The sequence below is a fragment of the Rhinatrema bivittatum genome, chromosome 1 (genome assembly GCF_901001135.1).
Source record: "Rhinatrema bivittatum chromosome 1, aRhiBiv1.1, whole genome shotgun sequence".
In the NCBI taxonomy this organism is placed as follows: Eukaryota; Metazoa; Chordata; class Amphibia; order Gymnophiona; family Rhinatrematidae; genus Rhinatrema; species Rhinatrema bivittatum.
The window spans coordinates 765,999,666-766,027,223 of record NC_042615.1 but is presented as its reverse complement, the minus strand read 5'-3'; the positions used below and the strand labels follow the sequence as shown (position 1 = coordinate 766,027,223).

The 27,558-nt window shown below is 46.8% G+C and overlaps 1 protein-coding gene across 2 annotated transcripts in view; it reads right to left on the bottom strand.

Annotated features, from left to right (window-relative positions):
- NARS (asparaginyl-tRNA synthetase) overlaps positions 1 to 27,558 on the bottom strand; it is an 89,648-nt gene that overhangs the window by 27,097 nt on the left and 34,993 nt on the right. For both annotated transcript variants that reach the window (XM_029579638.1, XM_029579647.1), the window contains exons 10-11: positions 18,006 to 18,205; positions 4,958 to 5,093 (exon numbers count right to left, since the gene is read on the bottom strand). In XM_029579638.1, the coding sequence (XP_029435498.1) occupies positions 4,958 to 5,093; positions 18,006 to 18,205 (336 nt within the window). The remainder of the gene's footprint in view (positions 1 to 4,957; positions 5,094 to 18,005; positions 18,206 to 27,558) is intronic.

Genomic DNA, 27,558 nt, shown 5'->3' with positions numbered 1-27,558 from the left:
CCTTCTTGACAATGAAACAGATAGAATATCGGCCCATATTTTGAGATGTGGGCACTGGAACCATAGCCCTCAGACTGAGGAGCCTTGATAATGTATATTCCACCGCCTGCTTCTTCTGCGGGGAATGGCAAAGAGACACCATGAACAAGTCCCAAGAAACACTGCAAGACTCCAGTGCATATCCATTTTGTATCACTTCTCAGACCCATTGGTCTGACATGATTTCGACCCACCTCTGAAAAAAAAAAAAAAAAAAAAAAAAAAAAAAAAAAAAGAGGCAACTTCCTATCTCCTGTTCCTGGGAGTGGGTTGGCACACCTTCAATGGGAGGCTCAGGAGGTTCCACCACCCAAGCCTGCGTCCCATCTGGGTTGACTAGGACAAAAGGACTGAGACCTACCGAAAGGTCAAGTCCTCTGAAAGGTCGCTCCTCTGAAGGTCTAAAATGCTTGGATCCCCTAGCATGACCTCTCATGCCAAAAGGAACATAGTGTCTGCTTCTTATCCTCCGGCAATTGAGGAACCGGGGACTCTCCCCACTTATTGGCAAGTTTCTACAACTTGCTCCCAAGCAAGAGTGGGCCTTTACAGGGAAATTTCGACAGGTTAGCCTTGGAGGTGACATCAGCTGACCAATTTCTCAGCCATAACTGACGCCTGGCCGCTATTACCGAAGCCACCCCTCTGGCTGAGATGCAGACCATATCACAGTCCGCATCTGCCAAAAAGGCGACTGCTGGCTCCGTAACTGCCCTGGAATTCACTCCAGATTCATCGACCTCCTGAGAGAGAAGTAAACAGGAGTAAGCTACCAGGTAACAACAACAAGAAGCTATTTGCAAGGTCAATGCCACTGCTTCAAATACTTGCTTAAGGATGACCTCAATCCTATCATGTGCATGCTTCAAGGCTGCTCCTCCTTCCACAGGAGACGGCACGCACGAGCATCCACTTTCAGAAAACGCAACTGCTCTCTCGCCACTGGATCCAGGAGGTACAGGCCTTACAACACTCAACCCCCTTTGAAATTAGCCTCCAATAGCAGGGAGAAAAAAAACCCAAAGAGGCTTTATGCTAAGAAACCAAAATGGGATTTTTCTTTGGCTCAGACATGGAATCATTCCCAGGTACTCCCAGCATCTTTAATGTCTGGGTAATCAGAGTTGGTAACTCATCCTTATGAAAGAACCACAATATAGTCCTATACAGTTCCAGTCCTGGAGGAATTTCCCCATCCTCCAATCTATGTGTACTTCGGCACTTAACAGCAGTTCAGGACGTGTGGGAGGTCACAACCTGCGACTCTAACCTAGCAAGATTGGTCAGGGCTGAGGACTGCACCTGAAGAAAGGATTGCAATCCTTGAAAAGATTCCACACAAGAAAAGGCAGAAGGATTCATGCCAAAATTAGAACACACCTGGCTGTGCCCACTGAGCTACCTTCCCCTACTATTGAACCAGTTAAGGCAGTTCCAAGGACAGGCACCCCTCCTGACATGTCTTTACCCAGGCCCTTATCAGGCTGGGAAGAACCAGCTTTAGTAAAATCAAAGGTAATTCTCGCTCAGCCTCTAATCAGAGCTGGCAATGCCAGGCTGAGATGCCCAAATAGGACAGGAAACACAGAGGGAAAAGCACTTAGTTTTCTTAGCTATAAGTACCATCAGTCTGTTAGTACACTTAACAGGCAACTGAAAAGTGTGCATCCAACTGAATTCACACTGTACAATATATGCATCCCAAACTTAAAATGCACAACCCTGTGTTTGATGAGTGCCCAAAAAAAACTGAGCGCCTTCAATGCATCCCAAATTGTGTGTACAGGTAAGTGCGTGCCTAACACTGATGCTGCTAACACCTGAATGCCCAAGCAGGCGTCAAACTAAGCATCCAAAAACTGGACACAATGCTGGATGCTCTGAAATGAACCGGTGGTCCTGAAGAGGGCAGCCTAATGTGCAGGAAAACGCACAAAAAGCCGCCGCGACCTACCATGCGGCACACAGAGAAAAGCCTAAGAACGGGACCTAGCCCAAAAGGGCTGCTCATGTCCCTTAACCTCCCTGGGGTGGGAACGAACATCCGATCGGCACACCGAGCAGAGACTGGAGGAAGCCCTACAAAAACTTTTTTTTTTTTTTTTTTTAAATAAGCTTTACCTGTGCTTAGCTCATCCCGGCTGAATACAGAGACAGTCTCCGTCTGCGGGGGAAGAGGGCATATGCAGTCACCGCCACACTCTGCTTCCTGCACCTGCTGCCTTTCAGCTGTTTTAACAGTTAAGTCCATGCAGACTGAAAAAAAAAAACCAGCTACCAGACGAAGGCATTCATCTGAGGGACCACGGAAATCATCTCAGGAATTCTCAACTGGGGGAGGGACAATTTGGTATCATTGCAGGAGAGTGGAGCAAATTAAATTTCCTTCTCTATTTCTCCTTCTAAAACTTGAAGTAATCCCCAGTAGGGAGATGCACGTCCACCATCTTTTGAAGATGGAGAATACCGGCAGGCTGTCGTCACTGCAGGAGTATATATGCCATGATGTCAGCTTTGCTCCATCTCCATCTGTCTGTAGGGGTGCATAACCCACTGGTTCTGAATTCATTTGTCTGGATGCTAAGAAATGCTGTTTAAATACCAATGAGTTCAAGTGCAATATACAGAGCAATAGGCACTCAGAAACAAGGCCTATGACTTTTGCCACTTATTGAGTTTAGAAATAAAAGGTGGCAGATAGGACCATAGGGCTCATCTAGTTTGCTCAAATTAATTCCTGCCACATGCCGGAGAGGCTTTCCTTCACTTCGTTGTGGCTATGGGCCTTCTGTGCCTAAGTTCTACTACTCCTCTTATTGCCTTCACTACTTCCTCTGGAAGGCTGTCCCATGCATCCACCACCCTGCTTGTGAAATCATATTTATTCTCAAGTCCATTCAGACATATTTTTATATGAAAAAGCAGTATATTAAATTGTTAAACTATTATAAAGAAGTCTACCTCCACCTTGCAGCCTCATATCATGACATCTTATTCTATGGTATATACAGATTAAGGTCTCTGTCTTACCTAATAGGACATGCGAGGCAAACCCTGTGCTATGTGTTACTGGAGATATGGCCTCCAGCACCAAAGACAATACTTAACATACTTGTTTGTCTTAACACTATAGTGAACATCTCCATCTATTTTTATTCTTTCACCACTGAACCATCTGTATTTAATTTTACTGTTCTGATGATGCTATTCTGTGTGACTCACTTCATAAAACTGTCGCAGCCATCTCTGGTGTGAGAAATTTTACTGAAACAGCGAACCTTTTGAGGGATAAAAGTTTGGTGTATTAAAAATCTATTTCTCTTTACCGAGCCCTGAGCTGTTTTGAGGAAAGGAAACTGCACAGTGTTTCTGAAAACTGTTCTGCCAAATGTGTGGCAAGAAGGATCTTTAGCACAAGCCAAAGATTATCACATACATGATCGTAACCAAAATTAAAGCAGAAAACGTGGAAAAAAAAAAAAAATAAAATAAAAAGAGTACTGTGTGCTCATTAACAATGCAATTAAACAGAAATACACATCAAGCTAAGACCCCATGTTCAGCAGGATATACTGCATCCAGCCTCTTTGTAGTGAATTCCTAAGACATGTTTTACTATTTTTAGATCTTCTCCTGCTTTTCCCTTTTGCCCTCCTGATGAGCTGCTTTACTCTTTCCTCAGAAGCAGCTGCAGGCAGAGTAGAACCTTCTGAGCATTCTGCTTTTCAGATCTGCATTCTGATCCAGATCTGCAAAATTTGCATTTTCTTTGGACTTAAATACTAATAAAACTTCTCACCTATGACTGTTTACCAACCTTTTTCAACCCAAGGCTCATTCACATAAAAAAAAATTCATGACACACCAGACCCCGGGCCCACGCTACTTATCCTTCCCCCTCCATACAACACACACTTCACTGGCCCCAGCAATTATTAATAAAAACCAAAAATGTACTTATTTTTTACTTGATGTTTATTAAGTTTGCTTAAACTGTGGCCCTCAGTTCCATTGCCCCATTCCACTCCTCTGTGGATGGAAAAGGGGATGGAACGGAAGAGCAAGGGGAAGGCTATGATGGGGCAATGGAACTAGGGGCAACAGAAGAGCTCTGGAGATTGCGTTCGGTGGAGGGAGGGGCAGAGTGTGATAGGAAGCATTTCATGCTGTACAAGTATATTACAGAGACTTAAAAACCGTTTCCTTACTTGCCTCCTTTCTATTTAGTAGCATTCACTTGCTTTTGTGCAGGTTGTGCGCTGTGTGCTGCCCTGCCTTTGGCCTCGTCCAATTGCCACCAGCAGCAGGGCTGGTGCAAGGGTCTGTAGCACCCTAGGCAGACCAATGTAACAGTGCCCCCCCCCCCCAAAAAAAAAAAATACCCCGTTGAAAGTTCCCCTCTTACAATGATATCTATATGTATATATATATTTGCCATATTCTCCTTCTTACAGTGTCTGCTCTCTCCCCCTCCCTCTCCTCCCCAGAAGCTCCTTCCTACAGCCTCTCTCAGATTGATCTCTCCTGCTGGCAGGGCTCACACCCAGCAGATGTGCTTCCTGCCACACATGCAGGTGAAGGATTATTTTCATGAATTACTCCTGGCATTTTATTTTTTTTAAAGATGTTGCAGGATGGGCTCTGCAGCCGCGGCACACTTGGAGACCCACTGCGGCACACTGGAAACGATGAGCTATGATAGTTTCCCTGAGTCAATCCCAAACTTTACATCCAAGCTCCCTCAACTCAGTTGCCACCAATCTCCAGTTTAACCATTCAAGACTAAGAGTCAGATACCCCAGCAAAAAGCTTTAATTTTTCCAATAGGAGCTCAGAACTAGTAAGCACCCCTTAATCAGTACTGAACATCTACAGTGAAAATTATCAGAAGTTATGCGGTAGTTAGAACAATTCTCACCGGGTGAAGGTCATACACCAAGCCTGATACAGGCGACTTCAAGACTCTGTCCACTACGTCACAAACCAAGTCCTCCAGTCGGTCCAGCAGTTCTTCAAAGGTAAGGAAAGGGCACTCTGCTTCAATGTGAGTGTACCTACAGAAAAGTCCCATCAAATGACAGGTTAAAGCAAGTTTACCTATTATAAACAATGTTTTCTATAACTAGCAGAATTAGCCATTATATGTGGATGACATCATCCAGCAGCACAGAACGGACCTCTCTGAGCTAAGAGATTTTGCTTTACTGAGCATGTACAGGAATTCCTGCTCGAGTGTTGTCTGGTGAGACCTCTGTAGACTTTGGAGCTAACTCTAGCTAGGTAGTCAACTCTCCAGGGAGACAGGTGGGTATTTAGTATGACTAATTCACCTTGCTATCTACAGAAAACACCATTTACAGCCCAAGCTGAGGGCTACAGTGGAGTATTTACTGATAAAATCAATCCAGACCCCACTGTGAAGAATAGACTACTGGGTAAGCAGGCTCACAAGACTGTTTGAGTTTACTGTCACTTCTCAAGAAACTGTCCATTCAGTAATGGGATGCAAAAGTGTTTTCCAACGACCAACCTGCAGCTTTGCAGATGTTAGAGGCATGGCTCACAAATGGCTTTCATGGTGTCTCTAATTTGCATGCCTGCTAGGGTTTAGCAATGTACAATATAGTCTGCCGGCCAGTTTGGCCACTGCCATGCTCAGTCTGTTTGGAATATATGAGATGAGAAGTTGAATGAAGCCAAATTCTTGTAATAAGCCAAGGCCCTTTTTCAGTCTAAGCTATGACAAGCTCTCTTATCTTCATATCCTTTTTAGGATCTCTGACTTACTCAGCTCCATACGGCTGTTTACCCTCTCTCATGACAACGTTGTATAGTTTAAGGTTTATTGTTGTGCTAGCATTATGACCACCCCCCCCCATCATAATTGCTCTCTTTAAGATTTTTTATTAATTTAGTTTCTAAAATACACTGTTTATACTCCCTGTTCTTATATACATCTATACCCATGGTTTTTGTTGCTTAGATCTATTAATTATACATATATCTCATGTATATTTGTTTTCATAGTTTGTCTATTGTTCTCTGTAAGGGCGATGCCCACAAGTTATTAGTTGTATGTAAACCGATACGATATGCAAACGGCTATCGGTATATAAAAAACTCCAAATAAATAAAAAAAAATAAATAAAAATATGCATGTGACCTCAGGAAGACCATAAGCAACATAATGGCTCAATTAATACCTTTGTTACAAACTGTGGGTGGATGAGGAGCATGACTATTGTGGAAGAATTTCTATAAGGCGAATAATGAACTAAAGCCTGAAGATTGTCGACCCTTCTGGCTGATATTACTGTTACCATGATTACCATTTTCAATGTTAGGAATTTATAACTGGCTTCTTTCAATAGCTCATATAGTGGTTTCATCAGTTGTGCCAGAACCACATTTAGATCTCAGGGAACAGGTGGTTTTATGATTGGTGGTTTAGCATACCATAAAGCCTTTCATAAACTTGCAAATTAACTGATGAGTTGAGATAGGCTTGCTATTGATTTAAACATAGTAAGCTGCTATGCCACAGAAATGTATTCTCACGAATGAGGTGCCGAGGCCTGAATCAGACAGAATGAATAAATAGTTCAGTAACTCCTTGGATTTGCAAGTGAAAAGCATCACCTACTATTATGGTGATGCTCTCTAAGTTTCATGTAAACCGATACGATGTGCAAACTGATATTGGCATATAAAAAAAATGCTAAATAATAAGGTATTTTGTAGACACCATATGGAGAACTTTCTTCATTTAAACCTGTAGGCTCTTCTAGTTGATGGTTTTCTGGCAGACACTAGAATGCCCTCAACTTCCTTGAGTCAAGACAACTCGGCAGTTATTGCACCCTTAACATCAAAGCCCTGAAATTGAGTATTTTTAAATTTTATTTAAAATATTTATATACCGATATTCTGTATTCAATCATACCGGTTCACAATAAAACAGAATAATAAAATACAAGCAAAACAAAAATAATAAAAATAGCAACTTACAAGAGAAAATATAAATCAATACGAAAGTACAATCAGAACAGAGTATAAATTAAAGTAAATAATTAAAATAAAATAACTCAAATCAACATTATCCCTTGTTGTTAGTGTACTACTTCTTCAAAAGCCTGCTGGAATAGCCAGGTTGTTAACTCCTTTTTAAAAGTTTAATGGTTCATCTGCAACCTAAGTTCTATTAGGATAGAATTCCATAACTTAGGTCTGGCTATCGATAAAGCTCTCTCTCTAACTTTAGATAAGTGTTCTGATTTCACAGATAGAATGGACAAAAGACTTATTAGCTGATGTTAAGTTTTTTTGCGGAGTATGAATTCGCAAAGCTGCATTTAACCATTCAACTGATTGATTATATAGTGATTTATGAATTATACACAGAATATTTATAATCTTTTCTGAATTTGATGGGTAACCAGTGTAACTCCATTAAGCACAAGGGCAGCAGTGTTTTGCAGTAATTGAAGGGGTCTGAGGGAATTATTCAAAAGGCCTAATAGAAGAGCATTACAATAGTCTAATTTAGAGAAAATTAATGCCTGCAGGACAGTTCTAAAGTCAGTAGAGGTTTTAATTTTTTTTTTAAATATGCAACTTGTAAAAACCATCTCTAATAATGATATTGATAATTCTTAAAATTTAGTTCACTATCAATATTAATTGAGGTCTCTAGCAAATTTAATTGTCATATCCTGTGAGCCGTCTCTATAAGATCGTGACATTCATATCTACACAGATAAACAATGTGTTTTTTTGTTGATTAAGCTTTAATATCATGAGTGATGATAAAAGTTGAATTGACTGCATGTAAATGTCCAGTAATTTCAATGTTTTTTCAAGGGAGTCAATCGGTATAAGTAGCTGCACATCATCTGCATAAATATAATATAGTATGCCTAAACCAGATAAAGGTTTACATAATGGCAGCATGTATAGGTTAAATAATGTAGCTGAGAGGGAAGAATCCTACTATGGAACTCCTGAACTAATCATGGTCTTGTTTGACATCATGTTGCTGATTCTAACTGTAAAAGAGCGCTCATGCAAATAAGTTAATGTTTTACCGGTCAGACCTATTTCTTTAAGTCTGCATAACAGTGAAGGAAGGCTCTGATGAAATAGGTTTCCCTCTTAAGTTAACAAGGATGGATCTGACCAGAGATGAATATGAGCACCATTTGCCAGCTATACTAAATATGCAAAGCAAATTTGTCTAGGCCATGCTGGACCTATGAGGATCAGATTGGCCTGATCTCTGAGCACGTTTTGCATCATTCTGGCTATCGGTGGAAAAGCATACATGAGATCTGCATTCCAATCTATCAGAAAAGCATCCAAGCTGATCTGAGCTCGCTTGTAAGAATGGAAAAAGATTTGCTCCAGTTTCCTGCGACACAAATAGGTCGATTGCTAGAAGACCCCATAGACAGATTTATTCAGTCAGCTGTTGATTGTTGTAGAGACCATTTGTGTAATCAAAAAAATGGAGAAATTACTTACCTGATAATTTTGTTTTCCTTAATGTAGACAGATGGGACTCAGGACCAATGGGTTATGTGCTCCCCTGCTAGCAGATGGGAGTTGGAGTCAGGTTTCAAAGATGACATCACCCTAGATATACCCCTGCAGTGACCACAGCCATTCAGTATTCTCTTCAAAAGCCATTGTGGACATACTATTGAAAAACTTGAATATAATTTAATAACTTGATTAAGAACTTGATTAAAACTGGTGACTGTAACTGTACTCAACCAAACATAAGCACTGAATCCCAGCAATATTATAAATGCCCAGATCTAGAGATAGGGCAATGGCTTACCCATAACTTCTTTGGGATCGAGATTCATGTGAGATTCCTTGGCACTGTTCATGGTCAGCCGTGGGTGGGATGCTGAGTGTCTACACTAAGGAAAATGAAATTATCAGGTAAGTAATTTCTCCATTTCCTAGAGTGTTGCCAGATGGACTCAGGACCAATGGGATGTACAAAAGCTACTCCTGAATGGGGTGGGAGGCGGCCCATGGTCCGGTTAGCACCGCCGTCACAAAGGCTGCGTCTTCTCGGGCTTGGTCATCCAGGTGATAGAACCTGGAGAAGGTGTGCAAATAAGACCACATCACTGCTAGGCAGATGTCGATGGGAGGCAATAGCCTAGCTTCCACCCAGGATACTGCCTGGGTTCTACTGGAATGAGCTTTAACCTTAAGGGGTAAAGGCTTCCCTGCCTCTACATAAGCTCCCGTGATCATTTCCTTGATCCAGCAAGCTATGGTAGCTCGCAAAGCTGCTTCTCCTTGTTTCTTTCCACAGTGAAGAACAAACAAGTGGTCCGTCTTGCACACTGGTTCTGTACGTTCCAGATACCGTACTAACAGCCTACTGACGTTTAAGAGGCATAGGAGGTGGTGGTCTTCCAAGTCCTTGCGTCTCTCTAGGGAAGTTAAGGAAATGGACTGGTTCAGGTGAAACTCCGAGACTACCAAGAATACAGTCTTCAGCATTAACAGGTGTAGAGACAGAGTGCGCAGCGGCCGAAAGGAAGGCCTTGCTAAGAAGACCAATACTAGATTGAGGTTCCATAGGGGACAGGCCGCTTTAAGGGTGTCTGAAAGTGTTTAACTCCTTTTAGGAAACTGGCCAAATCTGGATGTGTCAACAGGCAGGCTCCGTTCACCTTACCTCTGAAACAGGAGAGAGCCACCACCTGGACCCTTCAAGAAGTTGAGGGACAGTCCTTTGTTCAGGCCATCCTGTAAGAATTCCAGAACCATAGGGATCTTGGTTTTCCGAGGGGGCACCCTACGTTCCTTGCACCAGGCCTCAAACATTCTCCAGATCCGCACGTACGCCAGGGACATCAAGAAATTTGGTGCACAGAGCAAGGCGATGATTACAGCTGCTGAATATCCACACTTCGTCAGGCGAGCCCTCTCAAGGGTCAGAACCATAAGACAAAACCAAGTTGGGTCCTCGTAAAGGATAGGACCTTGTTGGGGAAGGTCCTTGTGCACGAGGAGGAATAGGGGATTCTCCACCAAAAGCCTCCACATGTCTGCATACCACGAGAATCTGGGCTAATCCGGGGCCACAAGAACCACCAATCCTCTCTGGCGTTTGATATTGCGAATGACCTTGCCCAGCAGAGGCCACGGAGGGAAGTTGTACAGTAAGTCCTCCTCTGGCCAGGTCTGGACAAGGGCGTCGATCCCTTGGGAGCTCTGATCTTTTCTGCGACTGAAGAATCAGGGTACCTTCGCATCGTGATATGTGGCCAGTAGATCGATGGATGGGAGGCCCCAGTGATCTACTAGGAGGTGGAAGGCTCTGTTCGACCACGTCCATTCCCCTAGATCCAGACTGTCCCTGCTGAGAAAGTCTGCTCTGACATTGTCTTTTCCCGCGATGTGGGAGGCCAAGATCCCTTGTAGATTTAACTCCACCCATTCCACAAAGGGGTCTATCTCCATAGACACTTGGTGGCTTTTGGTTCCTCCCTGGCGGCTGATGTAGGCTACCATTGTTGCGTTGTCTGACATCACGCAAACTGCTTGTCCCTGGAGCCTGTGGCTGAATTGCAGACACGCTAATCTGAGTTTGGGTTTCCAGGCATTTTATGTTCCAGCGCGCCTCTTCCTTGGTCCTTCATCCCTGGGTTGTCAATTGCTGACAGTGGGCTCCCCACCCTTGGAGGCTCACGTCCATCATGAGGACAGGCTTACACTCTTGTTTAGATGCACTTCCTGTAGCCACCACTGCAGCCGAGAACATACTTCCATCCGTAGGTGGAGGCGAATCGAGTAGTCTTGAGACAGTGGGGTCCAACGTGACAGCAAAGAGCATTGGAGTGGCCACATGTTCCCTCACCCATGGTACTACCTCCGAAGGTTGATGCCATCAGGCTGAGGACCTGGAGATAGCTCCACACCCTGGGGCTCATTGTGTTTGTCAACTAATGCACTTGGCACATCAGTTTCCTTATCCTTGAGGGAGTCCAGTTAGACTGCTTGCAGTCGAACTGGACTCCCAGGTACTCTAAAGACTGGGAGAGCTTGAGACTAATCTTGTCCATGTTCACGACCCAACCGAGTTCCTGAAGCAGGGACCTGACCCTGCTAGTCACCTGGACTTTGCCTGGATCTGCCAGTTGTCTAAGTAAGGGTGCACCAGGATCCCTTCTTTCCTCAGTGCCGCTGCTACAGCCACCTTAATTTTGGAGAATGTTCTGGGGGCGGTTGCCAGACCGAAAGGCAATGCCCAGAACTGATAATGGCGGCCCAGTACCGCAAAGGTAGGAAACGCTGGTGGTCTTGATGGATTGGGATATGAAGGTAGGCCCCTGAGAGTTCCAGGGACATTAAGAACTCTTCTGGCTGTACGGCCATTATGATGAAGCAAAGAGTTTCCGTGTGGAAGTGAATTACCTGCAGATGACTATTGACGCACTTGAGATTCAGGATGGGGTGAAATGAACCCTCCTTCTTGGGTACGATGAAATATATGGAATAACGTCCCATATTTTTCTGGGGTGTAGATACCGGGGGTTATAGCCCTCAAACTGAGGAGCCTCATCAATGTGGATTCCACTGTCATTTTTTTGTGCTGGAAGTGGCAAGGTGATATTATGAACATGTCCCAAGGGATACTGCAAAAGTCTAGAGCATATCCTCCTTGTATTGATGTCCTGTACTCATTTATCAGACGTGATCTTGACCCACCACTGATAGGAGGCCGACTATCCCTCTTCTATCTCCTCGTCCAATGGATGGGTCGGCCAAACTTCATTGGGAAGTTCGGGTCAAACCTGAGCCCGAACCAGTTCCTCTTTTTGGTTGCCTGCTCTGAAAGGACCGAGACCTTCCCGAAGGCTGAGATGTCTGAAATGACAAATTTCTGTAGGGCCAGAAGTGCTGGGAGCCCCTGGCCCGACCCCTTATCTTTTTCTTATCTTCTGGTAGCCGAGGCACTGGAGATTTACCCCACATACTGGCTAGCTGTTCCAATTTGCTTCCGAATAGAAGGAATCCCTTAAAGTGCATCTTTGTGAGGTTTGCCTTAGAGGTTGCGTCAGCTGACCAATTGTTCAGCCATAGCTGTCTTCTGGCCGCCACCACTGAGGCTACTCCTCTGGCCAAGGTACACACTAGGTCAGAGCTTGCATCCCCTAGGAAGGCCGCATTGGACTCCATCGCCTCTCTGGGATGCGCCCCTGAGCTGTCTGCCTCTCTTTCGAGAAGCAGATCGAATGAGCCACCAGGGCACAACAGGAAGCGATATGCAGTGTCACTGCTGTCATGTCAAAGGCTTGCTTAAGGATGGATTCCAACCGCCTATCATGTGCATCCTTCAAGGCCGCTCCTCCCTCTACTGGAATAGTTGTTCGCTTTGAGACAGCACAGACCAGGGTGTCCACTTTTAAGAAATGCAGGTGTTCTTTGGCCGCCAGGTCCAGAGGGTACAAGGCCTCCAAGGCCCGACCTAGTTTAAAACTGGCTTCCGGGGCATCCTACTCCAGGTCAATCAACTCCTGGATGGCTTCCAGCATTGGAAAATAGCAAGAGGCTTTCTGTAAAGAAACCAGGATGGAATTCCTTTTCGATTCAGACATAGAGTCCATGCCGGGAACTCCCAGTCTTCAGGGTCTGGGAGACCAGGGCTGGCAGTTCATCTCTGTGGAAAAACCATAGCATGGTCCGGTATGGCTCCAGGCCTGGGGAGATATCCCTGTCCTCCAATGATACTATGGATCCATAAAGTCTAGAGGATGTGAATGAAGAGAAGAGGCATGGGGGTGGCTTGCGGGAATGACAGCTACTACCTGGAGATTAATACCCTTATTCAATAAACATACTCACTGCTAATGCAACTCCAACATTGCTCCATGCTTCAACGGCAAGAGGAAATATGGAAAAAAGGATTTGCATTCACAAAAAAGCGGGGGGAGTAGCTTGCTTGTTGCTGATACTTCACTTTCAATGCATATCCAGCATAGCTCTCTGCTTCAACGGCAGGTGGGAAAGAGGAAAGAGGATTTATATTCAGGCAACAACTAACAAGGACTGAATTATCCATATAGTCTGGGTAAACAAATAAGCATGGGTGTAGCTTGCTTGTTACGGTGGTTACTACCCCGAATTAAGCCCGATACTTCACTTGAAATATATATCCAGCACAGCTCACTGCTTCAACGGCAGAGGGGAATAAAGAAAAGATGATTTATATTCAGACAACAACCAACAAGGACTGAACTGCACAGGCTGGGTAAACAAATAGGTATCGGAGTAGCTTGCTTATTGCGGCAGTTACTACCCCTAACCAATTAAGCTAGATACTTCACTTAAAAGAGACTAACACACTAAACAACCTAGATCTTTCAAATGCAGATACTGCCCAGCATCATTGCACAACATGACAAATACTGTAGCCAACAAAATATGCCCTTTCCAATCAAGGCAACTACACCCACAGCATAACAAATTAAAAAACCCATGGTACACACAAGAACTAAAAAAGACTTGAAACATAACCTTAGAAAAATAGAAAAGGCCAGGTGCTATTAAGAATAGAAAAGGCCAGGTGCTATTAAGTTCACTTAGAGAATAGCCACTGCCATTAGCAATGGTTACATGGAATAGACTTAGTTTTTGGGTACTTGCCAGGTTCTTATGGCCTGGATTGGCCACTGTTGGAAACAGAATGCTGGGCTTGATGGACCCTTGGTCTGACCCAGTATGGCATTTTCTTATGTTCTTATCCGACCCCCACTCTCCTGGCACAATTCAAATCTTCATTACACTGTTACAGGGAAAGGCTAAATAATGTTAAGAGATTTCTATTCTTCCAGAATACACCAATTCCAATATAATCCGCGAGCCCTCGACTACGTTGCCTCGCTTACCAAATCAGCACTCCCAGATATTCCGGAAGATGTAGCCAAAACCAAATGTGAAGAACTCGCTACATTCTTCCAAGATAAAATCAAACTGCTGACACGATTCCCCCCAACCTCTTCACCAATTCGAACCTCACAAGAAGCCTACCCAACCTTCCCAAAAAACCTCCCCAAAGGCCTTAACATTAGAATACACCACCGCCCTTGAAATAGAATCATTTATTAAAAAAGCCAGACCTTCCTCCCACCCCTCAGACACAATCCCCACAAAACACTTCCTTTCTATCCCCAACTTAATCGCCCAACCCATAGCCAACATTATAAATGCCTCCATCACCTCAGGCCTTGTACCTAACCCCTTCAAACAAGCTATTGTCTAGCCAATACTGAAGAAATCTAAACTCGATCCCACTGATTTGTCTAATTACTGCCCCATCTCAAACATCCTTGAAAAAACAAACAATCAATAAGCAACTCACAGAATACCTTGATGACAATCAACTCCTTGCTCCCTCACAGTATGGATTCTGGAAATTCCATAGCATGGAAACCCTCCTCCTTTCCCTGTCAGACCAACTTATTAAAGGCCTTGATGAAGGACAATCTTATATCTTAGCCTTCCTAGACATATCCTCAGCATTTGACACCATCAGCCACAATATCCTCCTGCAGCGACTAAATGAAATTGGAATAACAGGTGTTGCCTACAACTGGTTTAATTCCTATCTCAGTAACCGAAACTTCAAAGTCAAGATTGGAAACCATGAGTCCAAAGCAATACCCCTTGACCAAGGAGTCCCACAAGGTTCCTCCCTGTCTTCCACCCTCTTCAACATTTACATCCTACCAATCTGTCACCTCCTATCCAACCTCAAGCTTCCCCACTATTATTTATGCAGATGACTTGCAGATACTTATTCCACTATCTGACACACTTCCTAATGCCAAGAACATCTGGAAATCCACAAGCTCCTAACCAACATTCACCTTGCCCTGAACACTGCAAAAACTGAAATCATGCTTATTTCACCCCAAAGTCACCCTAACACTCTTCCCATGCTTCACTCTCTATCACCACCAATCCCATTCTCTCAACAGGTACGGGACCTAGGGGTCATCCTTGATAAGCACATCAACCTCAAGAAATTCATTAACACTTTAAAAGAGTGTTTCTTTAAATTGCACACACTTAAAAAATTAAGACCCTTACTCCACCCTCCGGATTTTCGTACAGTACTTCAAACTACAATATTTTCTAAATTCAATTATTGTAATTCACTCCTCCTAGGCTTACCGAAAAACTCCATCCACCCTCTCCAAATACTACAAAACACAGCTGCCCGGATCCTCACTAACACGCGCAGAAATGAACACCCGTACTAAAGGAATTACATTGGCTCCCAATTACATCGCGAATCCAATATAAGACCCTCTCTATCATACATAAGGCACTTCACAATCCTGAGATGAACTGATTCAACGATTCATTGATACTCCACGAGTCAACTAAACCTACCAGACACCAATACCTCGCTACCATTCATACACCCTCCCCCAAAAACACCAACCTGGCTTCCACAAGAGCACGTGCGCTCTCCGTAGCTGGCCCTGCCTTTTGGAATACAATGCCAGTTGAGCTACGCCAGGACTGCCAAAAAATGTTCAAGCAGAAACTTAAGACGTGGCTGTTCACAAAAGCTTACACCTAACATCACCCAGTCTATTCACCCTTCACCTTAATCACCCAACTCCCCCGCTGTCCCTTTCCTTTATACTCTTCCTTAATACTATTTCCGTGATACATGTTCACCATTCCCATTCATCTCTGAGTCGATTGCCACGTCTCATGTTCAATCCTCCCAAATCCTGCAGTATAATGGAAGCAATCTTGCAAGTAATTGATAACCTCCCTTTGTATTCTTTAAGCATTCTCAATATAATTGAAGCAATCTTATTAGTACTTGTTGTGCAATGTATATAGTTCACAATGCAACTTAAGCGTAGTTTATAACGCATATAGTTTTTCGTCTGTTTCATGTCAAACGCATCTTAAGTGTAGTTTACTGTTTTACTGTTAACCGATGTGATATCTTTGATGAATGTCGGTATATAAAACAATTAAATAAATAAATTAAATAAATAGATGCAGCTCCAGCACTGCTCTCTACATCAATGGTGGGGGTGGAAGGTAACTAGAACCAAAAAGTTACTAATAAGGGCCAAGAGTAACAGGTAAGTATGAGAAAAAAAAAATTAAGTGTGAAAGCTTGCTGGGCAGACTGGATGGGCCATTTGTCTTCTTCTGCCGTCATTTCTATGTTTCTATGAGTCTGCATCCCCATCATCCTCAGTGTCTGGGTCCCTGTCAGGGATACCCTTGGTAAGGCAAGGCATGCTGATAGGGCTGGGAGAACAAAACCTTCCCAGCTGGGGCTCAGACCAGGCAGGGGCAGCAGCTGGCTGCGCCTGAACAAAGGCTTGAAGGCCCTGAAAGTTCCACCCAAGAAAAGGTCGCTAGGTCCATACCTAGCCCAGGAGGAACTGGGGTAGGGGCCGCTGAACTGCTCTCTCCTGGGGGGGATGCAACCCCATGATTACTCAGATCCAGGGTGCTACCAGATAAGGTCGTGGCTGACCTGTCCTCCGACTGGGAGGGGCCGGGCTTGGAGAAGTTCTGGGAGTCCAGCCCTCCCTGGGCTTCCTCACAGTGCTGACACAGGAAGGATTCTAGGTCAGACTGTGCAGTCCTAATATAGCAGGCAGCTTAAAGAGAGTGTCACTTGTGCTTCTTTGTTGCTGGAGCCATAGTTAACTATAGTTTGTGTGTTCAGCCGGTTAGCGCCTGAGCTCAAGCGCGCACAAACTCGTCCCGACGCGCATAAGTATAAGCGTTCAGTTGTGTGCGAATGTATGCATGTACTTATGCGTGCGGTTATGTGCACAGGTGTGCGCGCGTTAGGCGCACAACAGGGCCGGCCCGCACCTCGTGTACTGACGGTCAATGGGGGAAAATGGCGCTGCCCCAAACCGTGCGCAAGATGGCGCTGCTGCGGCCTGCCACATGGAGTGCCCACCGAGTGAAGCGGGACCTAGCCCATCGGGGGGCCGCTCAACCCGCTCGGAAACCCCCTTCCCTCATCCTAACTGGATTGGGAGAAAATTCTTTTTCACTCAACGCACAATAAATCTCTGGAATTTGTTGCCAGAGGATGTGGTTAGTGCAGTTAGTGTAGCTGGGTTCAAAAAAGGTTTGGATAAGTTCTTGGAAGAGAAGTCCATTAACTGCTATTAATCAAGTTACTTAGGGAATAGTCACTGCTATTAATTGCATCAGTAGCATGGGATCTTCTAGGTGTTTGGGTAATTGCCAGGTTCTTGTGGCCTGGTTTGGCCTCTGTTGGAAACAGGATGCTGGGCTTGATGGACCCTTGGTCTGACCCAGCATGGCAATTTCTTATGTTCTTATCATCGGTTTGGCGGCCAAGCAAGGAGACTAGAGGAAAGACTTACCAAAGCCCTTCCACATCTCTGAATTGGAAGAGTTCTTTACTTACTTGGGCTCAGTGCTTACCGGCTGAGTACAGAGACTGTCTCCAGCTGCAGGGGGGGGGGGGGGGGGGGGGGGGGGGGAAGAGGGCATAGGCTGTCACTGCCACATTCTGCTTCCTGCACCTGCTGCCTTTCAGCTGCTTCAGCAGCAAAAAGCTTACGCCGGGAACCAACTACCAGCCCAAGGCACATCTCTGAGGGGGATCTCTGAAATCACCTCAGGAATTTTCAACTGGGGGAGGGACCATTAGGTATCACTGCAGGAGAGTGGATAAAATTTCCTCTTCTAAACAGTACTGTGCTCCCGATAGGGAAGGCACAATCCACATCTGCTAGGAGACAGAGATAATGAATGGCTGAGGTCACTGCAGGGATATATCTAGGGTGACGTCAGCTTTGAAACCTGACTCCATCTCCTATCAGAGGAGCAGTTAATCCACTGGTCCTGAGACCATCTGGCAAATGCTCATTACTGAAATACTATTGTATCAACACTCATTCCCTTACTCTGCCAGATGTCTGCGTGTCCGAGACTGTTCTGCCCTGTAAGACTGGGCAATACAGAAAGTGTCTCCCAGGGCTGGTATACAGGTTTCCAGGTACAGCTGTGATGACTGTGTCAAGTATGCCTCTTCACCAAAGTAGTCTAGTTTGAAGAGTGTAGAGCCTCCTTCCACTTGTGTTTGAACCAATGTTGGTGGCGTAATCTGTACAACAAATAAAACATTTAAATTTGTGATACTGTATATTCTATACACAAGGTACAGAACCAAATGTTGAATAGTCAGTAAGAGGACTGAAGCAAGATCACTGGGAATAAAAAGGTCATTTTTCAGGCATAGAACATGTTATATATATTTGCCAAATACCAGAAAGGAAGAATCTTTTACAGCTTTACGGTGACTTATTCCTAAAACAATATTACGGCATTTTAATAGATGAATCAGCAGCGTTCCGCTACCACATGAGTGGTCCTTGGATCAAGAGGTTGCAAACAACTTGTTCAGTTGTTAGGGGACACCAGCAATCTACCCGTTTGCCTCTGAGGTCAACAGGAAGGTTGAGAACTTCTAATCCATGCATCTGAGCAACTACAGATTAGCTCTGATGCTTTTATGCTTTATTGTAGCCTTGGTCTATTCTATGTATACTTTCTAATCCCTCTCATTGCCAGAAGGTCCTTCAGGACAATGTGAGGGTAATCCTCATAGCACCAGCTCGGCCACAACAAGTGTGATAAGAAAATTTGGTTCTTACCTGATAATTTTCGTTCCTGTAGTACCAATGATCAGTCCAGACTCCTGGGTTCAATCATCCATGCCAGCAGGTGGAAACAGAGAAAGTAAAACTGACACTGCTTTATATATGCTGATGCCCCCTGCAGTTCCTCAGTATTAATCTGTACCAAAGCTGAATACAAACAAACCATCATAAAAAACTCATTGGAATATAAAAAACTTTGAAAAAAACTTGACAAAAAAAAAACAAAACTACTGATATCTGTAATGTACACCAGTAAAGCGGATTCTCCATCCTCCTTACCCCCTGAGCAGGACTCTGGACTGATCCTTGGTACTACAGGAACGAAAATTATCAGGTAAGAATCAAAATTTTTTCCCTGTACATACCGGATCAGTCCAGACTCCTGGGATGTACCAAAGCTTCCTAGATAGGGTGGGACCTGGAGAGTCCCGCTCGTAACACACTTCCGCCAAAGGACAGAAACTCATGATCTGCCACATCCAGTCAATGTCTTGCAAAAGTATGTAGTGACTTCCAAGTTGCCGCTCTACAAATCTCGTGAGCCTCTGCCCAAGAGGCCGACTGAAACAGGGTGGAATGAGCCCTCAAACCCTCTGGGGTACTGGCTTATCTTTGAGAATGTAAGCAGATCTAATAGCTTCTTTAAGCCACCTGGTAATAGTGGTCTTGGAAGCTTGAAGCCCCTTCTTCGGACCACTCCACAAAATGAAAAAAGATGGTCAGAACGTTGAAAACTATTCATGACCTTAAGATAGCGAAGTAACGCTCTATGGACGTCTGATAGCCGAAGCTCACTAGCATTTGGTTCAAAATCAGACAAATCCGAAAAAGCTGGCAGCTCCACTGACTGATTAACATGAAACGAAGATACCACCTTCGGGAGAAAAGATGGAACTACCCATAAAGACACATCTGCATCCGAAATCTTAAGAAAAGGATCATGATATGACAATGCCTGTAACTCTGAAATTCACCTTGCAGAGCAAATGGCTACCAAGAAGATCACCTTCAAAGTCACATCCTTCAACGTAGCCCTTCATATGGGTTCAAAGGGAGTCTCACAAACCACGAAGGACCAGGTTGAGGTTCCAAGGAGGACAAACTCTCTTCATCGGCGGACGCAGATTCTTGACCCCTTGAATAAAAGATGGACCACATCCGGATGAGAGGACAAGCGATAGCCATCCAAGTTTCCCCTCAAAGATGCCAAGGCCGCCACATGAACTCTAAGGGAGTTGAAAGCAAGACCCTTGACCAAATCGTCCTGAAAGAAAGATAACACGTGTGCCACGGAAGCATACAAGGCCTGAATCCCCTTCGCCACACACCAAGATTCAAAAACCTTCCAGACTCTGACGTAAGCCACTGAGGTGGACTTCCGCCTAGACTGAAGGAGGGTAGTAATCACCTGCTCCTGGTATCCTTTCGACCTTAAAACACCTCCTCTCAAAAGCCATGCCTCTAGACAAAAGCGATCTGCCTGATCTGAAAATACGGGACCCTGATGTAGAAGACCGGGGAGATGACTGAGTCGTAAGGGACCCTCGACCGCTAGATTTAACAGATCTGCGAACCAAGGATGGCATGGCCACGAGCACCACCTCCCCTGGGTGTCTCTCTATTTGCTGTAGGATCTTGCCCATTAGAGGCCAAGGAGGAAACACAGAGCAGAACTCCCTGAGGCCAGGGAAGGACCAGAGCATCTACTCCCTTGGCGCCGTAATCTGTCTCTGCTGAAAAACCGAGGAGGCTTCGCATCCCACGGATCGACCCACGGACAACCCCACTTCTCGCGAATGAGGTGCATCGCCGCATCCAACAACTCCCATTCTCCCAGATCCCGAAGTGTGCATCTGAGATAACTGGCTTGTACATTCTCGACTCCGGCAATATGAGATGCCGAGATTTGGACTAAATGCTGTTCTGCCCACCATATCAAATCCTGAATTTTCAGCAACACAGCATGGTTCTTGGTGCCCCCTTGTCTGTTTATGTAGGCTACAGTTGTCGCATTGTCTGAGAGCACTCTCACCGACCGTCCTTGGAGCAAAGGCTGAAAGGCAAGCAAAGCCAAACGCACTGCCCTGGCTTCCAACCGACTGATAGACCAAGATGCCTCTATGTTCGACCAGGACTCTTGAGCCACTTGACTGACAAAATGCTCCCCAACCAGAAAAACTTGCATCTGTGGTCAGGATCACCCAATCCGGAATCTCCAAGGATACTCCTTTCAGGAGGTTGGGCGTGCGTAGCCACCACAAACTGTTCTTGCTCTCCGGAGGAAGAGAAATGGGTTGGTGATACTTCGCCGACACCGGACTCCACTGGGCCAGAAGCGCTCTCTGCAGGGGACGCATATGAGCAAAGGCCCATGGCACCAGCTCCAAGGTGGAAGTCATGGAACCGAGGATCTGTAACACATCCCAAGCTCTGGGGATCCTCAACTGCGCCAATCGCCGAATCTGCGATTGTAGCTTGCGGACCCTCTCGTTCGTCAGAAATACTCTGCCCTTGTTGGTGTGGAAGAATGCTCCTAGATACTCCAGAGTTTGTGACAGTATCAGGTGGCTCTTTGCCAAATTCACCACCCAGCCTAACGATCGCAAGGTCCGAAGTACCGTTTGCACCGCTGTATGGCAACTGGCTTCCGACTTCGCCCAGATGAGCCAATCGTCCAGATAGGGATGAACGAGGACTCCCTGCCGACATAACTCCACCGCCACGACACCATGATCTTGGTAAAGACCAGAGGTGCCGTGGTCAATCCGAAAGGGAGCGCCTGGAACTGGAAGTGCTGCCCCAAGACCATGAACCTCAGGTAGCGTTGATGGTCCTGAGAAATAGGGATGTGAAGATATGCTTCCATCAGATCTAGGAACGCCAGGAACTCCTGGGTGTTCACCACTGCTATCACCAAGCGCAATGCTTCCATCCTAAAACGAGGGACCCTCAACACCACATTCACTCGTTTCAAATCGAGAATGGGACGAAAGGTTCCCTCCTTCTTCAGTACTACAAAGTAAATCGAATACCGCCCTGTTCACTGGAGGCACCAGCACCACAGCCCCCAAGCGCTGCAACCTGCACAGAGTTTCCTGCACTGCCCTGCGCTTCTGAAGCAAGCCACATGAGGAGATTAGGAGCAGGTTGCGGATGGGCAGAACAAATTCTAAGGCATAACCATCTCTTATCACACAGAGTACCCATTGGTCCTGTGTGATCTTGGCCCATTCCCCGTAAAACAATGCTAGCCGACCTCCTACAAAAGGAATGGCAGAGTGGGCTGGCCTCCTTTCATTGCGCAGATTTGGGACCAGAAGCAACCACATTGCTGGAGTTCCTGAAGGGCCTACGGCCCCCTCGAAAGGCCTGACCCAGGACTGACTGCTAGGCGAGAAAGTTCTCTGTGCCACCACCCCTGTGGGGCGCGGCTGGTGAAACCTGCGAGCATCCCAAAAACGCTTCCGAGTGGGAAAATTGCGCCTACCCCGAGGCCCGTCTTCTGGCAAGCGTGGCACCTTAGCGTCTGCCAAGTCCTCCCCAAACAGGAGACGGCCCTTAAAAGGTAAAGACGACAACCGGGACTTAGAAATATCCGCCGACCAGTTACGAAGCCAGAGTAGGCGCCATGCCGACAGCGCAGCCCCCATAATACGGGAGGACATCTGGACAACATCGTACAATGCATCGGCTACAAACGCAATCGCCGATTCCAACCGATCTGTCCGAGTAGCTTGCTCATCCGTGTCTGCTCCTCCTGGGAACACTGTACCCAGCGAAAGCATGCCCTCTGCACGAGGCTGGAACAAATAGCCGCGCAAAGACTGAGGGCCGAGACCTCGAAAATCCTTTTGAACTGAATCTCTAGCTTGCGATCCTGAACGTCTTTCAGAGCTGTCGCCACCGTAACTGGGATAGTCATCTATTTTATAACGGCAGAGACCGTGGTGTCCACCTTGGGGAGGGCAAACAACTCTATGGTCTGTTCCAGCAAAGCATACAGCATAGTCATAGTCCTACCGACTCTCAATCCCACGTCTGGCGTATTCCATTCCTGCGCCACCGTCTGAACGGACTCATGGTACGGAAATCCAGCGGAAGGACGCCTCATGCCCTATAAAACTGGATCTGCACCGTCCTTATGAGATTTGTCAGGCAGAGACTGGAGCCCCAGTTCCTCCAGGACCTGAGGAAGGAGTGGCGCTAACTCGTCTCTGCGGAACAACCTCAGGATCTTGGGGTCATCCCCCTCTGCCGCAGGGCTAGAGTCCAAATCGTCACCTGGGTTGTCATCCAGCATGTCTGGGTCCGCTGCCTGAGAACCAGCCAGTGTTATCTCTGGACCGTCTGGATCGTCCTGCGGTGCCTCTGTGAGCACGCGCACCCCTCGTGCAGGCGCAGCTCCTGCCTGAGACAGCCCCTGCATACCCTGACCGGAAACAGAGTCAGGCAGTGATCTGCCCTGGGATAAGCCAGGCTCCAGAAGCAAAGGAGGGGGATGCTGACCGACTCCACTAGGCACACACTCCCCGTACTGTGCCAAAAATGCCTTGTGCATCAGAAGCACAAATTCCAGCGAAAAAGGAGCCGGAGCCCGCCCACTGTCAGGCAGAGGCAAAAAAGGCCCCCCCCCCCCACCCCCACGGGGGTCCCCTGTCCCTCTACAGGACCTGGGAGCACCGGGAAAAGCACTGGAGGAAGATCCTCTACAGCTGCAGAAGTTTGGGCCTGACCACTGGGGGATTCAAAATGGCCGCCATTCCCGTGGTTACCGTAGCGGGATGCCTCGCGGTCACTGCAGAGCCCAATGCTGCTGGGGAAGCAACAGAAATGCTCCTCCGCCGTTTAGCTGGCCTAGGATGCTCCTAGGGGCCCTCCCCCCCAGGGAAGAACCAACGCATCCACCCCTTCTGAACAATGCTCCCTCCACCGGCTGCAGAACCGGGGAGCCTTGGCTAGCGTCACCATGAGGTCTAGGTGAGGGGGACCCCACCTGTGCACGGTTAGATCCATCGCTACGTCTGACAACTCCCACTCGCCAGGATCGATATGTTGTCGACTGAGGAAGTCAGCTTGGACATTCTCCTTGCCTGCTATGTGGGAAGCCGCCAGGCGATCCAAGTGCCTCTCTGCCCAGAGAAAAAGCTTGCTGGCCTCTAGCGCCATTAGACGACGTCGAGTCCCCCCTTGTCAATTTATGTAAGCCACCGTGGTGGAATTGTCTGATAGCACTCGGACCGCTTTGTGGCAAATCAGAGGAAGAAAAAATTGAGGGCCAGGCGAACCGCTCGGGCTTCTAGGCAATTGATGTGCCACAGAGACTGGGACAGGGACCAGAAACCTTGAGTCACATGGGATTGGCAGACAGCCCCCCATCCGGAGAGGCTGGCATCCGTCGTTACTATGACCCAGGAGGGAGTCAAAAGAGGCATGCCCTTGAGAAGGTGAGCCGGGGAGAACCACCATTGTATATTGGCGATGGTAGAGTCGGAGAGAGAGGGAGAATCTCCTGATATTGTTCCGACTTCGGCTTCCAACGGGACAACAATGCTCTCTGTAAGGGACACATATGAGCAAACGCCCAGGGGACGAGATCGATCGTGGAAGCCATGATCCCTAGAACCTGCAGGTAATCCCACACCGTGGGAAGCAGAAGAGTGACGAAAGCGTTCAACTGATCGATCAAGTTGAGTGTTCGTGAGTTCAAAAGAAAAACTTTCCTGACCCGAGTGTTGAAAAGAGCGCCCAGGAATTCTAGCTCTTGTGAGGGCCGGAGTGCTTTTGGAGTAGTTGACTATCCAGCCGAGAGATGTGAGAAGGGCTAAAACTCTGCCTACCATGAGCGTGCAGAGAGCGGTGGACTTGGCCCTTATCAACCAATCGTCTAGGTAAGGATGGACTAAGATCCCTTCCCGACTGAGAGCTGCCGCAACGACTACCATGGTCTTGGTGAAAGTGCGGGGGGCGGTGGCAAGACCGAATGGGAGAGCCCGAAACTGGAATTGCTGGCCTAGGATCTGAAAACGAAGAAACTTTTGATGTTCCTGACGAATGGGAATGAGAAAATAAGCCTCCATGAGATCTAGGGAAGCGAGGAACTCGCCGGGACGGACCGCTGCAATTACTGCCCGTAGAGCTTCCATCTTGAAACGGGGAACCTTGAGGGCTTGATTGACCCTTTTGAGATCCAGAATGGGGCAAAAGGAATCGTCCTTTTTGGGAACAATGAAGTAAATTGAATACTGGCCGGCGCCTTGTTCTTGCACCGGAACCAGAAGTAACGCTCCCAAATCCTGAAGTCTCAAAAGGGTGTGACAGACCGCAGGCCGTTTGGAAAGGCCGCAAGGGGACATGATATATAGATCCGGCAGGTCCCTGGCAAACTCTAATGCGTAGCCGTGTTCTATCACATCGAGGACCCAGAGATTGGAAGTGATTTTGGCCCACTCCTTGAGAAACAGAGAAAGACACCCACCTAAGTTTCGTGCGGAGGAATGGACCGGCTGAATTTCATTGGGGAGCTGATTTAGTGGTAGTGAGTTGCTGATGGCTATCTCGGAAACCCCGACGGCCACGAAAGGAATGGGACCAAGACTGGGACCTGGACACGCCTCCCCTGGGAAAGGAGCCGTGGGCTCTGCTAGCATAACGGCGGTTCCCGCTGAAGCGAGAGCGAGTCAGGAAAAAAGACTTTGACTATTTGGGACGGTCCTCTGGCAGCTTATCAACTTTGTTTTCACCCAAGGACTTAAGTTGTTCCAGGTCCTCACCAAAAAGCAACTTGCCCTTAAAAGGAAGAGTGCCCAACTGAGCCTTGGAAGAAGCATCAGCAGACCAATTGCGTAACCAGAGAAGACGCCTGGCCGAAACGCAGAAACCATAGCCTTAGCTTGGACCCGAAGAAAGTCATAAAGGGCATCGGCACAATAGGCTATAGCACCCTCTAAACGCTCAGCCTCCGCAGATGGGAGGTCCTGGGTGCTGAGTAACTGTTGCATCCACCTAAGGCTTGCCTGCTGCATGAGACTGCTGCAAATAGTCACCCGGACTCCAAGCACTAAGACATCAAAAATGCGTTTCAAATAAAATTCAAGCTTACGGTCTTGCACATCTCGCAATGCAGTAGCGCCCACCACGGGAATGGTAGTACATCTTGTAACAGCAGTGACAGAAGAATCTACTTTAGGGATTTTTAACATGTCCAGGCAGTCCTCAGGGAGCAGGTATAGCTTATCCATAGCCGTACCAACTCGGAGGCCCGCCTCTGGGGACTCCCATTCCCTGAGGAGAAGCAGGCGGTGCATAGGGTGAAATGGGAAAGTACGCGGTAACACCCTGAGTCCTGCCAGGACCGGGTCCGCATTTGGTGTCATTGCAGCTGCCACAGAGTCATCTGGTGGGGCATCAATTCCCAACTCTTGGAGAACGAAGGGAATAAGGGGCTCCAATTCTTCCCGCTGAAATAAGCGCAGGACACGAGGGTCGTAGTATCAATATCCCCTAAATCAAGCGGGTCAGAGGGAGGCGGGGGAACACCCGGAACCATATCAGAAGACTGCACGGGGGGGGGGGGGGGGGGGTCTACCTCCCTTTGTAAACTTGCTAAATAAGTCATGTAATAAAAGCACAAAATCCGATGAAAAACTGTTCGTGCTGATTTTTTTTTTTTGTGGGAGGGGGGAGGGAGTGGGAGAGGTGAAGGGGGGTCTGAGCCACCCCCCCCCCCCCCCGAGAGCAAACCAGGCTCAAATCGGGGGGGGGGGGGGGGGGAAATCTGATCCCCAGCCCCCAGAGAAGCAGGAAGTGTTTCATCTGAAACACCAAAAATGGCCACCGCTGACATGCGTTCCTGGGACAGGAACGGCTTTGAAATTAGTCGGGGAGCCCTTCCCCGAGGTCTAAAAGGTGGCGGTTCAATAGAGGAGCCCTCACCCCCTGAAATGCACCTTGAACATACCCCTTCGCGGGAGAGTCGGGAGGCTGACTTTCCACAGGCTAAACAGCAAGATGGCTGCGGCATACAGCAGGGAAGCAGCCGCTAAGATAATTAAAAACAGCTGAGCAGGGAGCCCCTGAGGAGTTGGGCGGGAGATTGAACCCTGCTCCCTCCTCACAAAATAAACTGTTGCCTTTTATTTATTTGATTAAATAAAAGTATATAAAATATATATTCTGTGAAAGTGAGTGTTTTTTTTTTGTAAATAAATAATTCACAGAAGCAGGCGCATGAAAGTCATCCCTGAAGGCTCAACCGAGGCATGTGCATCTTGGGGCACAGCAGCAGTAAACATGGGGAGAGGGACTGGCACCACCAGTATCACCCACACTAGGTCACCGGGAAGGGAACCTAGGCTGATAAATACCAAGGGGCAAAGCCCCCCTAGGAACCCCAAGAGCGAGGGAGACAGAACTGTCTGCCCTGACACAGTCAGAGAAAACTGACAAAAATTTTTTTTTAATAATAATTAAGAAGTAAACTAAAAATGTACTTGCGTGAGCTTGCCCCAGAGAAAGAAGAAGAAAGACTACAGAGGGCAGGCTAAACAGGGAACCAAAGGGTGAGCTGTTCCACCTGCTGGAGACAGACAAATACTGAGGGTTCCTGGGTGGGTTCTGTCCTTATATGGGCAGCCTCAGAACTCAGGCCTGTCTCCACCTGCTGGAACGGGGGCTTTACCCACGGTCTGGACTGATCCTGGTACGTACAGGGAATGTCAGTTTTACTTTCTCTGTCTCCACCTGCTGGCACGGATGTATGAACTCAGGAGTCTGGACTGATCCGGTATGTACAGGAAAC